This window comes from Schistocerca americana, chromosome 6, assembly GCF_021461395.2.
Source record: "Schistocerca americana isolate TAMUIC-IGC-003095 chromosome 6, iqSchAmer2.1, whole genome shotgun sequence".
In the NCBI taxonomy this organism is placed as follows: domain Eukaryota; kingdom Metazoa; phylum Arthropoda; class Insecta; order Orthoptera; family Acrididae; genus Schistocerca; species Schistocerca americana.
Genome location: NC_060124.1, coordinates 397,068,506 through 397,082,799, shown reverse-complemented (window position 1 = coordinate 397,082,799; position 14,294 = coordinate 397,068,506). Strand labels below are relative to the sequence as shown.

The 14,294-nt window shown below is 40.7% G+C and overlaps 1 protein-coding gene across 12 annotated transcripts in view; it reads right to left on the bottom strand.

Annotated features, from left to right (window-relative positions):
* LOC124619226 (iron-sulfur protein NUBPL) overlaps nucleotides 1-14,294 on the bottom strand; it is a 40,095-nt gene that overhangs the window by 22,666 nt on the left and 3,135 nt on the right. The window contains exons 3-4 of one of the 12 annotated variants that reach the window (XM_047145466.1): nucleotides 13,589-14,244; nucleotides 12,865-13,318 (exon numbers count right to left, since the gene is read on the bottom strand). The exons of 10 other annotated variants lie outside the window; for them this stretch is intronic. In XM_047145466.1, coding sequence (XP_047001422.1) covers nucleotides 12,995-13,318; nucleotides 13,589-14,244 — 980 coding nt within the window. In that variant the 3' untranslated portion in view covers nucleotides 12,865-12,994. Of the gene's footprint in view, nucleotides 1-6,723; nucleotides 6,881-12,864; nucleotides 13,319-13,588; nucleotides 14,245-14,294 lie in introns of those variants that run through there. One more of the 12 variants, XM_047145465.1, reaches the window with a different exon arrangement.

Genomic DNA, 14,294 nt, shown 5'->3' with positions numbered 1-14,294 from the left:
TTTCGAGCCACTTACTGATTTAACGTAACCCAGAACTTCCTAGGATTTTCTGTCAAGTCGGTACATAGAATTTTACTTTCGAATTCAATGAACGCTTCACGCATAGCCCTCCTTACGCTAACTTTGACATCGTTTAGCTTCAGTTTGTCTGAGAGGTTTTGGCTGCGTTTAAACTTGGAGTGGAGCTCTCTTTGCTTTCGCAGTAGTTTCCTAACTTTGTTGTTGTACCACGGTGGGTTTTTCCCGTCCCTCACAGTTTTACTCGGCACGTACCTGTCTAAAACGCATTTTACGATTGCCTTGAACTTTTTCCATAAACACTCAACATTGTCAGTGTCGGAACAGAAATTTTCGTTTTGATCTGTTAGGTAGTCTGAAATCTGCCTTCTATTACTCTTGCTAAACAGATAAACCTTCCTCCCTTTTTTTATATTCCTATTAACTTCCATATTCAGGGATGCTGCAACGGCCTTATGATCACTGATTCCCTGTTCTGTACATACAGATTCGAAAAGTTCGGGTCTGTTTGTTATCAGTAGGTCCAATATGTTATCTCCACGAGTCGGTTCTCTGTTTAATTGCTCGAGGTAATTTTCGGATAGTGCACTCAGTATAATGTCACTCGATGCTCTGTCCCTACCACCCGTCCTAAACATCTGAGTGTCCCAGTCTATATCTGGTAAATTGAAATCTCCACCTAAGACTATAACATGCTGAGAAAATTTATGTGAAATGTATTCCAAATTTTCTCTCAGTTGTTCTGCCACTAATGCTGCTGAGTCGGGAGGTCGGTAAAAGGAGCCAATTATTAACCTAGTTCGGTTGTTTAGTGTAACCTCCACCCATAATAATTCACAGGAACTATCCACTTCTACTTCACTACAGGATAAACTACTACTAACAGCGATGAACACTCCACCACCGGTTGCATGCAATCTATCCTTTCTAAACACCGTGTGTACCTTTGTAAAAATTTCGGCAGAATTTATCTCTGGCTTAAGCCAGCTTTCTGTACCTATAACGATTTCAGCTCCGGTGCTTTCTATCAGCGCTTGAAGTTCCGGTACTTTACCAACGCAGCTTCGACAGTTGACAATTACAATACCGATTGCTGCTTGGTCCCCGCATGTCCTGACTTTGCCCCGCACCCGTTGAGGCTGTTGCCCTTTCTGTACTTGCCCAAGGCCATCTAACCTAAAAAACCGCCCAGCCCACGCCACACAACCCCTGCTACCCGTGTAGCCGCTTGTTGCGTGTAGTGGACTCCTGACCTATCCAGCGGAACCCGAAACCCCACCACCCTATGGCGCAAGTCAAGGAATCTGCAGCCCACACGGTCGCAGAACCGTCTCAGCCTCTGATTCAGACCCTCCACTCGGCTCTGTACCAAAGGTCCGCAGTCAGTCCTGTCGACGATGCTGCAGATGGTGAGCTCTGCTTTCATCCCGCTAGCGAGACTGGCAGTCTTCACCAAATCAGATAGCCGCCGGAAGCCAGAGAGGATTTCCTCCGATCCATAGCGACACACATCATTGGTGCCGACATGAGCGACCACCTGCAGATGGGTGCACACTGTACCCTTCATGGCATCCGGAAGGACCCTTTCCACATCTGGAATGACTCCCCCCGGTATGCACACGGAGTGCACATTGGTTTTCTTCCCCTCTCTTGCTGCCATTTCCCTAAGGGGCCCCATTACGCGCCTGACGTTGGAGCTCCCAACTACCAGTAAGCCCACCCTCTGCGACTGCCCGGATCTTGCAGACTGAGGGGCAACCTCTGGAACAGGACAAGCAGCCATGTCAGGCCGAAGATCAGTATCAGCCTGAGACAGAGCCTGAAACCGGTTCGTCAGACAAACTGGAGAGGCTTTCCGTTCAGCCCTCCGGAATGTCTTTCGCCCCCTGCCACACCTTGAAACGACCTCCCACTCTACCACAGGTGAGGGATCAGCCTCAATGCGGGCAGTATCCCGGGCAACCACAGTCGTAGTCCGATCAGGGGATGCGTGGGACGAGCTGGCCGTCCCCGACAAACCCCCATCCCGACCCCCACAGTGATGCCCATTGGCAACAGCCTCAAGCTGTGTGACCGAAGCCAACACTGCCTGAAGCTGGGAGCGAAGGGATGCCAACTCAGCCTGCATCCGAACACAGCAGTTGCAGTCCCTATCCATGCTAAAAACTGTTTTGCTAAGAACGTCTGAACTAATCTACAGAGAGCGCAAACAAATCGACAAAATTTAAACGGTTATTAAAATACAAGATTGCCTAGTAAATACAGTAATGCTGCTACTTGCGCACTGCTGACACTGCTCGGCAGCGGAAGGAGACTAAGCGAAATTACACTATTCAGGTACTAAAACACGATGCTACACTCTCAAATACTATAATACGCCCGAAATTTATGAATTAAACAATGCAAGAACCAAAAACACGCAAAGAAATTAAGAGTTAAACTATGTAACAAATGAGTGAGCTAGGAGTATACGACTTGCTGCTCAGCTGCTTATCCAACGGCGGCAGGGAGCACACTGACTGCGACCAACCGACACTGGCCGTTCAAAACAAAACAGTAGACAAACGACTACGCGAATTTACACTATTCAGGTACTAAAACGCGATGCTACAACTCTCAAATACTATAATACGCTCGAAATTTATGAATTAAACAATGCAAGTACCAAAAACACGCAAAGAAATTAAGAATTAAACTATGTAACAAATGAGTGAGCTAGGAGTATACGACTTGCTGCTGCAGCTGCTTATCCAACGGCGGCAGGGAGCACACTAACTGCGACCAACCGACACTGGCCGTTCAAAACAAAACAGTAGACAAACGACTACGCGAATTTACACTATTCAGGTACTAAAACGCGATGCTACAACTCTCAAATACTATAATACGCCCCAAATTTATGAATTACACAATGCAAGTACCAAAAACACGCAAAGAAATTAAGAATTAAACTATGTAACAAATGAGTGAGCTAGGAGTATACGACTTGCTGCTGCAGCTGCTTATCCAACGGCGGCAGGGAGCACACTCATGTGTTTCTCATTTTAATGTAGAGACGTGTGAATGTTGAATCCATTGGTCCTTGGAGGACACCGAAGTATGTGGGAAGGTACCTCCTCACTGCCGATGAAAGGACTAATTGGCAATGTCGAAGTCCAAGCTCTCATATATTATTAATTGTATGAACTACGTTCATTATATTTCTGAAAGTGACAATCTTTGCACATACATTCTCCTGGTGAATCATGTACAGAGCACCTCTGACTTCTTGGGTACTGGAAATTTTTCTCACTTTTCCTTTCAATTCTACTACAAGTCCTGATTTATTTACATCATTTACACAGAAAATAATAAATTCCATTATAAACCAGTATTTTGCATACTTTCTTCAGTGCTGCTAAGAAAGTTTTTCATTTTTACTACCAAGGCCAGCAGCTCTTCTCAATCTAAAGTTGATTGTTTTTTGCATCTTATACAAATGGCTAGCTGCTCTGTAACAAAATCTTCACAAGCTGACTGTGAACATTGTCTGCCATTTCAAGTATGTGATACAGGATCATCATGCCGGATAACGGCACCTTTTGTAATTGATGATTACTCCTATTGCAAATTGGTGAAGAAATTGCCAGTATTACACTGCGCTGAGTAGCCATTGGTGCTTATGTGGCTCCGCTACCCAATTTCGCAGTTGTCACTTCTGTGTTGTATCGATCACAGTTTGTGCATACATTTCCCCTCTCTCCCCACCACATAACAACTGCTCTGCTTGGGAGAAGGAGACTGAGCAAGTGCAAGGGCTCACGCACAAAATCAGCAAGCTGTTAAACCCTGTAATGAGGCATCAGGAACATATAGCTATTTAGGTGATTTAATGGGTGATATTATGATGAAGTGAGCAGAATAGTTTATGCCATTTTTTCACAATTCCCAGAAAGATATACAAATTACTTAACTCTGATTTTGTCACTGCTATTCCAAATGCATTAGTAAGTTATGGAAGCCTGCACGCATAATATGTTGTTATCACATGCTCAAAGCGAGAAAGTAAAAGATCGGAGTGATTACTCTTAACTTCTACCTCCTTTAAATCACTGAAGATTTCACATAAATTTTGGGCTATGACGTTCTATATAGTACTCTCTAATTTCCCAATTATTATGCTCATATGAGTCGTATGAGTTTCAGCTACTCTTCATGTGTCCACTTGTACAGCCTGACAGCTACTCTGACCTGCCTAGGGGATCTCGTCGCATCACCAAGCCACAGCCACAGCTCACCGGAAGGCCAGTCAGACGAATGCTGCTGTTGTTATTTTCATGACCTTCACAAATTGCATATTGTGAATTTAACACCTTTAAATTTTTCTTTTTCTTTAATACTCCCTATATTAGTTAAAAGCCTCAATCAAAGCAAAATCACCACACCACATGGACCTTTGTGGAGAGGGAGAAGTGTACAACATATAATTATTACTACAAATTGTAACACCCTCAATATTCTCAATCCCTCCTTCGGGGCCGAAGTAGGGAAGCAGGGGTCCCACATGCCACACTGCCAGTGCTGATGCTGTGGTGTCAGTGTTGATGGTGCAGCACTTCCCAGGCAACTAAGAAGCTTTCCTCTCAATCAGGCACAGTGAGATTTAATTATAGCAAGTATCTGGAAGGCTATTTGTAAACTCATGTTACTGGCCTTAGTGTGCAATGGACTGATCTTTGAGTGACTGAAGTTTTCCATCATACTTCCCCATATGTAGGGACTCTGTATCCTGTTCTCCAATAACCCCTTGACCATTCTGTACACTGCTTTGAGCTTTCACTTGAGCCAAGTATTTGTATTGCCAGTCAATTACATCAGTTTTCTCTAATGGAGTCTTTCTTTTACTTGCATTTTTTTCCCAAGCTCACCTCATCTCACTTAGTGTCTTGTATACAACATCATCTGCCAAGGAAGCTTTTCTTCTACAGTATTTCACAGTAGTTTGCGTAATGTTGGCACTTTTTTAGATTCATATAAAAGTCAAACATTTTTTGATGAATTATTGATTTGTCACTTCTGTCTGTAACAACAGATTCTCTACGCAATTTCTACTGCTCTTACATGGCAATTACAGTATTTCATTTGGTTTATTTGGGTGTTCCTTTCTGAGGCAAGACTGACTTAAATATAAATTGTAGCCCTTTGATTGGGACACACAATATTATCCACCAGTACTTTTATGCCATCTTTTTAATAAAAGTGTTAATTATGTCAGAGATGACCAAACCCATTTTCCTCTGCAGATTTGTTGTCCACCTACTGTGCACATTACTTGTGATGTAGTAAACTTATCCATCAGTTTGAAGTAAGTATCTCAAATATACAAACGGAAATGACTGATACTGGTAATTACTGTAACTAACAGAAGAAACATACATGACTGGAATCGACCTAAATCAACAGACTTGGCATTATACAGCCAGACAGAAGAAACAGAAGCAAATTCTTGCGTTTCTGTATGGATTTTTGACTGTTCTTCCTGGAAAGGCCATTTCTCTTACCAACAGCTCTGCTCACTCTTCACTTCACAGAAATGGTATGTACATCATTGAATATAAGTGCCTATATTAAAAATGCTTCTGTAAAACTGTTGTGTCTGTATATCTCTGAACATGCTTATCTCCAAAACTTCTAGACGAATTTTCATTGAGTTTTGTAGACAACCTGAGTATAATTTTGGGCTCCATACAGGCTTCATTTGATCAAAATCTGTGTTTAAAAACATGGATGTGTGTGTGTGTGTGTGTTCCACATCTCCTATGAAACCACTTGACCGATTTCAATCAAACAGGGTACATATATCACTCACCATCTGGGAAGAGTTGCTGTGGAGGTGAGAACCACCTAACTATCAAAGAGGTGGGGCGAAAAAGAATTGCACGCCACAAAGTGTGAATACCCAAATTTTATTCATCCAATACTTCAGAACAAGGGCATTTAGTGACTTGAAATGAACTTTAAATATAATTTCAAACCTTTACGAAACTTTTTCTCAAGACACCTCACTCCCCCAAAATGATGAAGGTAAACAGTTTACGATCTACTACATTTTCACATCAGATATGATGTTTTAATTTACTACTACTTTACTACTATCTGTATTCGCGACACATTTTGCAGACCGTGTTCACATATACCACTGAATTTACCAGCAAAATTATATCATCATACAACATACAGTTCATGATATATATGATGCCATTAACACTGAGATATGTGAAAAACTGCCACATCATGCATGACATTTAAACCTGCTTAGCTGATTTCAATCAAATTTTGAAAGGAGCTATCTTGAACCCTGAGGAAGAATGCAGTCCTCTTTGGAAACTCTGTAGTACAAGATACTTATTGATTTGAAGAATATTACTTCAGTTATGTAAAATATTTACTTCTGAACATTATCATATTTGTGAAAATGACCTTACTGGTTGATTGTGTTACAAGATATGATACAAACTAATGACTATAATGCTTGTACAATCTTCACTGTGTTTCATCCCTACTTCACACTACTTCAATAGCATGAAGCATAGATGCACCCTCCTGCCCCTGATCCTCTGAATGCAAGGGAGGAAAGCAAGGAGCACATCACGAGCCGTGCTTACCCAAACAGGCAGACATGTGGGCAGCAGATTTTATTGCATGTGCAGTAATTTACTTACTCACCATGACTCAAAATAACAAATCTACTAATATTTGAGCACAGCTGCGGGTAACAGCTAGTCATTAATAAATCTCAGAGACCACAGCTGGATATTTTCCTTTAACAAGCAATGACAGTGCAAACTCAAATGATTTTTACTATTTCTTCAAGAGATCCATTGCATTTTGTTTATTTTTTAGCACAGAGACAACTAGTACCCTTCCTTACAGCCCTGCAACAGAAATTAGATGCATAGCAATGGCAAGGCCTTTCAAGGCACTGTAGCAATGTAACAACTACATCAGGAGTTACAATGGCAAAATACAGGAGGATTATAATTGAAGTTCCAATTTCATAACACTATAAAAAAGGAGTCGCTGCTCAGGATGACATCAAATTTGAAGGGAGTATTATCAGACAAGGGAGAAACAGAATGGAAACAATAAAAAATTTTAAAAAAGTTCCCACTAGATGGTTCTGTAAGTATCAGAACGTAAATGAGCTTGGCTGCAAATCACAGATGAATTTAAATACAAAGACTATGGTGTGAGTTGCACTTTAAACCAAACATAGTACTGTAACAATATAGTTGCTTTTCACCATATAGCAGAGATGCTAAGTTGCAGATATGCACAACTAAAAGACTCTCACAATTTTGAGAGTCCAATTGTGAGGGTCTTTTTGTTGTGCCTATCTGTGACTCAGTATCTCCACTATATGGTGAGTCGCAACTTTCCTTCTCATAATATTTTTACATTCCATCCTGAATTTTCCATTGTATGATGAAACACACTACTGTGCAATATGCTAGGCTGTACAATTTTGGCAATCCATATCTGTGACACTGTTCGGTAAGCTGATCCACCACGGCAAGGTCGTACATGTCAGATACAAAAATTCAGTCTACAATGACCAGAAACCACATAAAAAGCAACAATAAAATTGGTTTTTATTTGTCATGAGACTGCCACAAGACATGCTCAATATGTTGACCACCATTTTCTACAGTTGAAATTGAGAAACAGCAAGTTCCACAACAGACTGGTTGTCCAGGTGGTTCTGTTCAGAATGTGTTGCTTTCAATTCAGCTAAGTTTGTAACTGGAGCAGTGAACACAGCATCTTTCAGATAACCTGACAGCCAGAAGTCACACAGATTACATGATCTTGATGGCCAGGCTGTAGAGAAATTCTAGTCTTTCCAAAATGTCTCTGCAGCTGCTGCTTCACTGGCTGTGCAATGAGTGGAGTACCATCTTGCATAAAAATTATCCTACACACACATTCACACTGTTGAAGGGTTGGAATGACAATGAGGCATGAAAGACTCTGATAGTGTTTATCAGTGACAGGGCAGGTAACCATATCTGCACAACACATCGCCTCAAAAAAAAGTGGCTCTAAGATAAACAATGCCATCAACCCTCACCACATAGTTGCCTTTGCAGAATGAAGTGGTATCAGTTGACGTGCAAGCACATTTTCTATATCCCATATTCTGCAGTTCTATATATTGACATGTCCTTGGAGATGGAAATAGGCTCTGTCTGTCCACAGACTGTTTCACTAACCACTGCCATCCGAGCCAGAAATCCTAGTGCAAACCTTTATCTTACTGGCAGGTCAGCAAAAAGCAACTCCTGAACATGGGTTATTTTGTACAGATAGCAATGCAGGGTGTTTTGTAGAATTTTATGCATCATGCTCAAAGACATGTCCAAAGTTTGGGCAATTCCTCACGCACTACATGTTTGCACATCACCACCCGAGCCCTCCAGCAATGCTGTGGTCACATCATCTATTGACATCGAATCAACTGCTTTCTTCCTTCAGCCACAGTGCGCCTCAAGACAACCTGTCTTAAAATTTCATCATCTTTTTCCCCACATCCTTGGCAGACATCAGACCAACGCCTTTTTTCATACCCTTAAGTGTCTGGAACTTCTGCTGAGCTACTGGCACACAGTCACTGTTCCCATATAAGTGCTTTACCAACAACACACGATCCTGCATTGACACAGTCATGCCAAGAGTCTCGGATGTAAACTGAGGTACAGCCATGCACCTCCCATCTTATTTTGTATATCCTGGTGCTTATACTACCATCTAGTGGTATAACTTTCATCAAATTCCCCCTCCCTCATAACACCCCCCCCCCTTTCTCTGACAATATTTCCTCCAAATTTGACGTGAATCTGGACAGCAGTTTATTTTTTACAGTATTTTGTAATTGGAATTTCTATTATAATCATCTTCTATATGCTAATAAAGGAGCCGTAAGCAACTAGCTTATTGTTTGTAACTAAAAGACAATATTCAGCATTGTTTGATTTGTAATTATCAATATTAATTATTAACTAAAATCTGAAAATAAAGTACAGGGTGATTCAAAAAGAATACCACAACTTTAAAAATGTGTATTTAATGAAAGAAACATAATATAACCTTCTGTTATACATCATTACAAAGAGTATTTAAAAAGGTTTTTTTTTTTCACTCAAAAAAAAGTTCAGAGATGTTCAATATGGCCCCCTCCAGACACTCGAGCAATATCAACCCGATACTCCAACTCGTTCCACACTCTCTGTAGCATATCAGGCGTAACAGTTTGGATAGCTGCTGTTATTTCTCATTTCAAATCATCAATGGTGACTGGGAGAGGTGGCCGAAACACCATATCCTTAACATACCCCCATAAGAAAAAATCGCAGGGTGTAAGATCAGGGCTTCTTGGAGGCCAGTGATGAAGTGCTCTGTCACGGGCTGCCTGGCGGCCGATCCATCGCCTCGGGTAGTTGACGTTCAGGTAGTTACGGACAGATAAGTGCCAATGTGGTGGCGCTCCATCCTGCTGAAATATGAATTGTTGTGCTTCTTGTTCGAGGTGAGGGAACAGCCAATTCTCTAACATCTCCAGATACTGTAGTCCAGTTACAGTAGCACCTTCGAAGAAAAAGGGACCAAAAACTTTATTGGCTGAAATGGCACAGAAAACTGTTTATACCAACATTTAATACACCACCTATCAGGAGGTTTAACACCATACTTCGTTCGAAATGCACGCTGAACAACTGTCGTCGATTCACTTCTGCCGTACTCAATAACACAAAAAGCTTTCTGTTGAGCGGTCACCATCTTAGCATCAACTGACGCTGACGCCTAGTCAACAGCGCCTCAAGCGAACAAATGTACAACTAAATGAAACTTTATAGCTCCCTTAATTCGCCGACAGATAGTGCTTAGCTCTGCCTTTTGTCGTTACAGAGTTTTAAATTTCTAAAGTTGTGGTATTCTTTTTGAATCACCCTGTACGTAAGCGAGGTCTTGACTCTTACATAATTACTTGTGAAAGACCACCAGTAGGCATCTTACATCAACTGTGTGGCCCCAGAAGATACTACAATTGGAGCAAACTAGGAAAAAGATTGAATCTGCAAAATACACCGCTAGATATTAAGTAACCAGACGACATACATCTGTACGCAACACTGCCACAATTGAAGCTGTGTTCTTTTTCAAGAAAAGAACGGTAAATGAGTTAAGTGAACTTCAAATTAAATTGAGACTGGCTTTAAATCTTTAACTACTTCATCACTGATATCACGTATGCTGAAAGTGTCTATATCACTTGTAAGCACAAAATCCTCATCATATGGAGAAATTAAATGTTTATAACCCTAAGAAGGTGGTACCTGAATTTCATTTGTGCTTGCTCTCGGTATTTTACTTTGCAGCACCTGCTAATACAGAGTAAATTTATAGAGAGTTTAGAACTCGAGTGAAAATTACTTTTGTTAATAAAGATTTGTATCATAAAATTTTTACTTTATTTTTCTACACTTTCTATTTTTTTTTTTTTTTTTTTTTTTTTTTTAGGCAGTCCTCAGAGTTGTCACTCCGTAACTGTTGCTGTAGTAGAATTGGCTTCTACTACTTTTAATTTCTGGTAGTAGCTGATGTGGAATTTCGAGCAACATTACTGCCTCACAATCTGTGCAACAAGACCAGCCCCTGGTTAAACTTAGGTGCATCCATTCTTGCTATTTTGGATGGTGGGACAGCAGCTGATATGTTAGCCTTCATCGGGAAATTCAACTCCAGTTTAAATTATAGGCTACTGGTTCTGGCAACATAATCCACCATCATCCGGCCCTAAACACCAAATTTTATAGCAGTGTTAACAACAAGAATTACATAGGTTAAGGATACTATCTGGGGATTATGGAATCATATTTGCCACTAATCAATAACATACATATGAGTAGACTTATTGTTAGCACTGCTGTAAATTTGGTGTTTAGGGCTTGACGATGGCGTGTTATCACTACTGAAACTGGTACCTATAAAATAAAATGAAGATGAACTTACAGCTGACAAGTTTTTTTGTATTTATTACAGCCATTAATAGGTTAAAATCTGAGTATATTCTAGCTTACAGCACATACACCCATGCTGTATTCCAGGTTGTTGACTGCATTGCTAAGTAAGCTGCTGGCTGCTTACAAACCCAAACTGCTGAATTAAATTTAAACAATATCGCACCACCTTGGTGGCTGCCCGTCAGAGGTTGTGTTTTTGCCACATGACTGTGCACCCAGTCTTCCTCATAATCAAACTTTGGAGTGCAGACACCTTTCTATTCTACAAACCCTGCCTCTCCTGTCTAGTCTGGCTTACAGCTACAAAAACTACAATGCCCAGTGGTTGTTCCTTCTAACTTACCACCTCTAATGAACCAATGTCTTCTCCTCGAGGTTGATGATGTAAAAACATCTCTCTTTGATGACTGTATCTTTTCACATAAAAACAAACAGGGCGAGGGGGGGGAGGGGCCTCAAGTGGGATGTGTCTGTGTACACCCATTTCAAACGAATGTTAAGTCCTTCCTAAACTTCAGCATGGATTCTGATTTTTCCTGATATTAATACTGACTGTGCCCAGTAAGAGTTCCACTCAATGACAAGTACATACATCCTGACATTACAAGGGTCACTCCAAAAGAAATGTACACTAGTTTTGTAAAAATACAGTTTTCATTCTGCGTGTGTGGAAGTTTTACAGTGTGTAGATACATCCTTCCCGCTTGTTTTCAAACTTAGTTCAACCTGTTCCCGTCAGTGGCGCCATCATAGAATGTCTTCAATATGGCTGCTACACTTGATGTTTATCAGAAGCAACGTGCTGTCATAGAATTCCTGTGCTGTCAAAACGAGACATTGGGAAACATCCACATGAGCTTGAAAGAGGTGTATGGAGATGCTGCTGTCGATCACAGTACAGTTAGTCGGTGGGCAAGCAGGTTACGTGATGAAAGCGGGCACAGCAATATTGAGGATTGTCCTCGCAGCAACAGGCCTCGCACTGCACAGACTCCAAACAATGTGCAGAGAGTTAACGAATTGGTGACTGCTGACAGACGCATCACAGGGAATGAATTGTCACGCTACATTGGGATAGGGGAAGGAAGTGTTTGCAGAAGATGATGACTCCCTTGTGCACACTGCCAAACAGTGGGTCCAACAGGTTGGTCCAGAATTTTACTGTGCTAGTATACAGGTGCTGGTTCCAAGATGGTGTAAGGCAGTTGAGAGGGATGGAAATTATGTGGAGAAATGAAAATATTGTTCCTAAAGGATGTATCTACACACTGTAAACCTTTCAAATATGTAGAATAAAAGATGGATTTTTAAAAAAAAAATAGTGTGCATTTCTTTTGGAGTGCCCCTCGCACGTCTTATACGACTATATAGATAGACTGAAGTCCACTTACAGGTAGACAAAACAAGAAATGTGAATAGCGTATGATAAATCTTAACAAGATATGATGGCATGACATTCACTGTGCAATACCAGAATACGAGACATGGTAATATATAATACTACAACAAAATACTGACAGCTTGTTGAAGATGTCCATATGGAGCCTGGAGGGAAACTGACATTAGTGTGTGGTGAAACTATGTGAATAAATATTAACAGAACAATCACAGGAGGAACACGTTTGAAGTTGCATTGAACATTCACAAGGGATATCTAAAATGAATAATTTTAAGATTGAATCCACATTTAAGTAGCCTATTACATTGTCATACGCTTCTGCCTCAAAGTTTATTATATCATTGCTTTAGGCAGAAGGATGGAAAAATGTGTATTTTAATGCAGTTGTTAATTAAACTATGATGTCACTATTTATTTGAAACCAAATCTTACAAATGCACCACAGTTTACAACCTTTTAAGAAAGTGCATGAACACATTATCTTTCTATAAAAATCAGCCTCATCAACTGCATACCATTATTCTTGTATATGTTCAGATGTACTGAGGAAAGCTGAGATCTTCTTGGCCAACATAATGAAAGTAGAACCTTGTTCACTGTCAGGGTGACTAATGACAATGGGTGCACCAAAGTCTGTACATTCTGCTATCGAAGGTGACAAGGGCACACTGCAAAGCAATTCAGTTCCAAGATCACTTGCCACTTCTGCAGCTTTGTTATTTCTACCCCAGAGTGGAACATGGGAGTGACAATTTGTACAAACAACTGATGCCATATTCTCAACAATACCACATATTGGCACTTCAAGTTTCTTAAACAACTGAGCACCCCTCTCTGTCACCTGAAAAACACACAAAAATCTACTTCAAATATTAAACCAGTTTTAGCTACGAAATCAAAACAAACGAAAGATATCATAAATGCTTTGAAATGTCATGTAGTCATTTGGTGCATGTTGTGAACAATAGTTATGAAAGCAGGAGGGAATATTAGAGAAATAAAAACAGTAACAAGAAATACAAGATAAGTATTAACACACAAAAAAATGTATTAAATGATCCAACAAACCAGACACTAAATACCTCAACAAAATGTAGTATTTCAGATATACCTGCACAGCAGCAGTCTGAGGTGTAGTCACCAAGACAACACCAGAAACCGGTACATTCTGAATCAGTGATAGATGTGCATCACCAGTGCCAGGTGGTGTATCAATAATAAGATAATCTACCGAACCCCACGCAACACCACGAAGCAAACGCTGTATGGCACTCATAACCATCGGGCCCCGCCACACAAAAGGTGACTTTTCATCTGCCAAGAAACCAGATGACATACATTTGACACCATGGTTCATGAGAGGTATGAAATAACCATCTTCTGTCAATAGTGGTCGTTCATGCAAGTTCATCATCAAAGGCACTGAAGGTCCATGTACGTCAGCATCCAGCAAGGCAACCTCCTTCTGTGGTTCCACACATTTCATCCCAACAGCAATGTTAACAGCAACTGTAGACTTGCCGACACCACCCTTGCCTGAAGCTACAACGAGAATTTGCTTCACACCTGGTATTGCCTTTCTTTTGGGAAGTCCTTTTGCCATTAATTCTCTCTGTCTTGCATCGTGTAAGGAAGAGTACTGTTTCCTAAAATATAGATCTCTTGTCTGTACAGACAATAATACTCTCACAGATTTCAAAGCTGCAGTTCTTCTCATTGTAACAACTGTAAGCAACGGAGGCACAGGAACTGAAACTGCCAGAAAGTCTGTTCTGGAAAGAAAGTACACTACATGAGAACCATGTATGACAACCTAC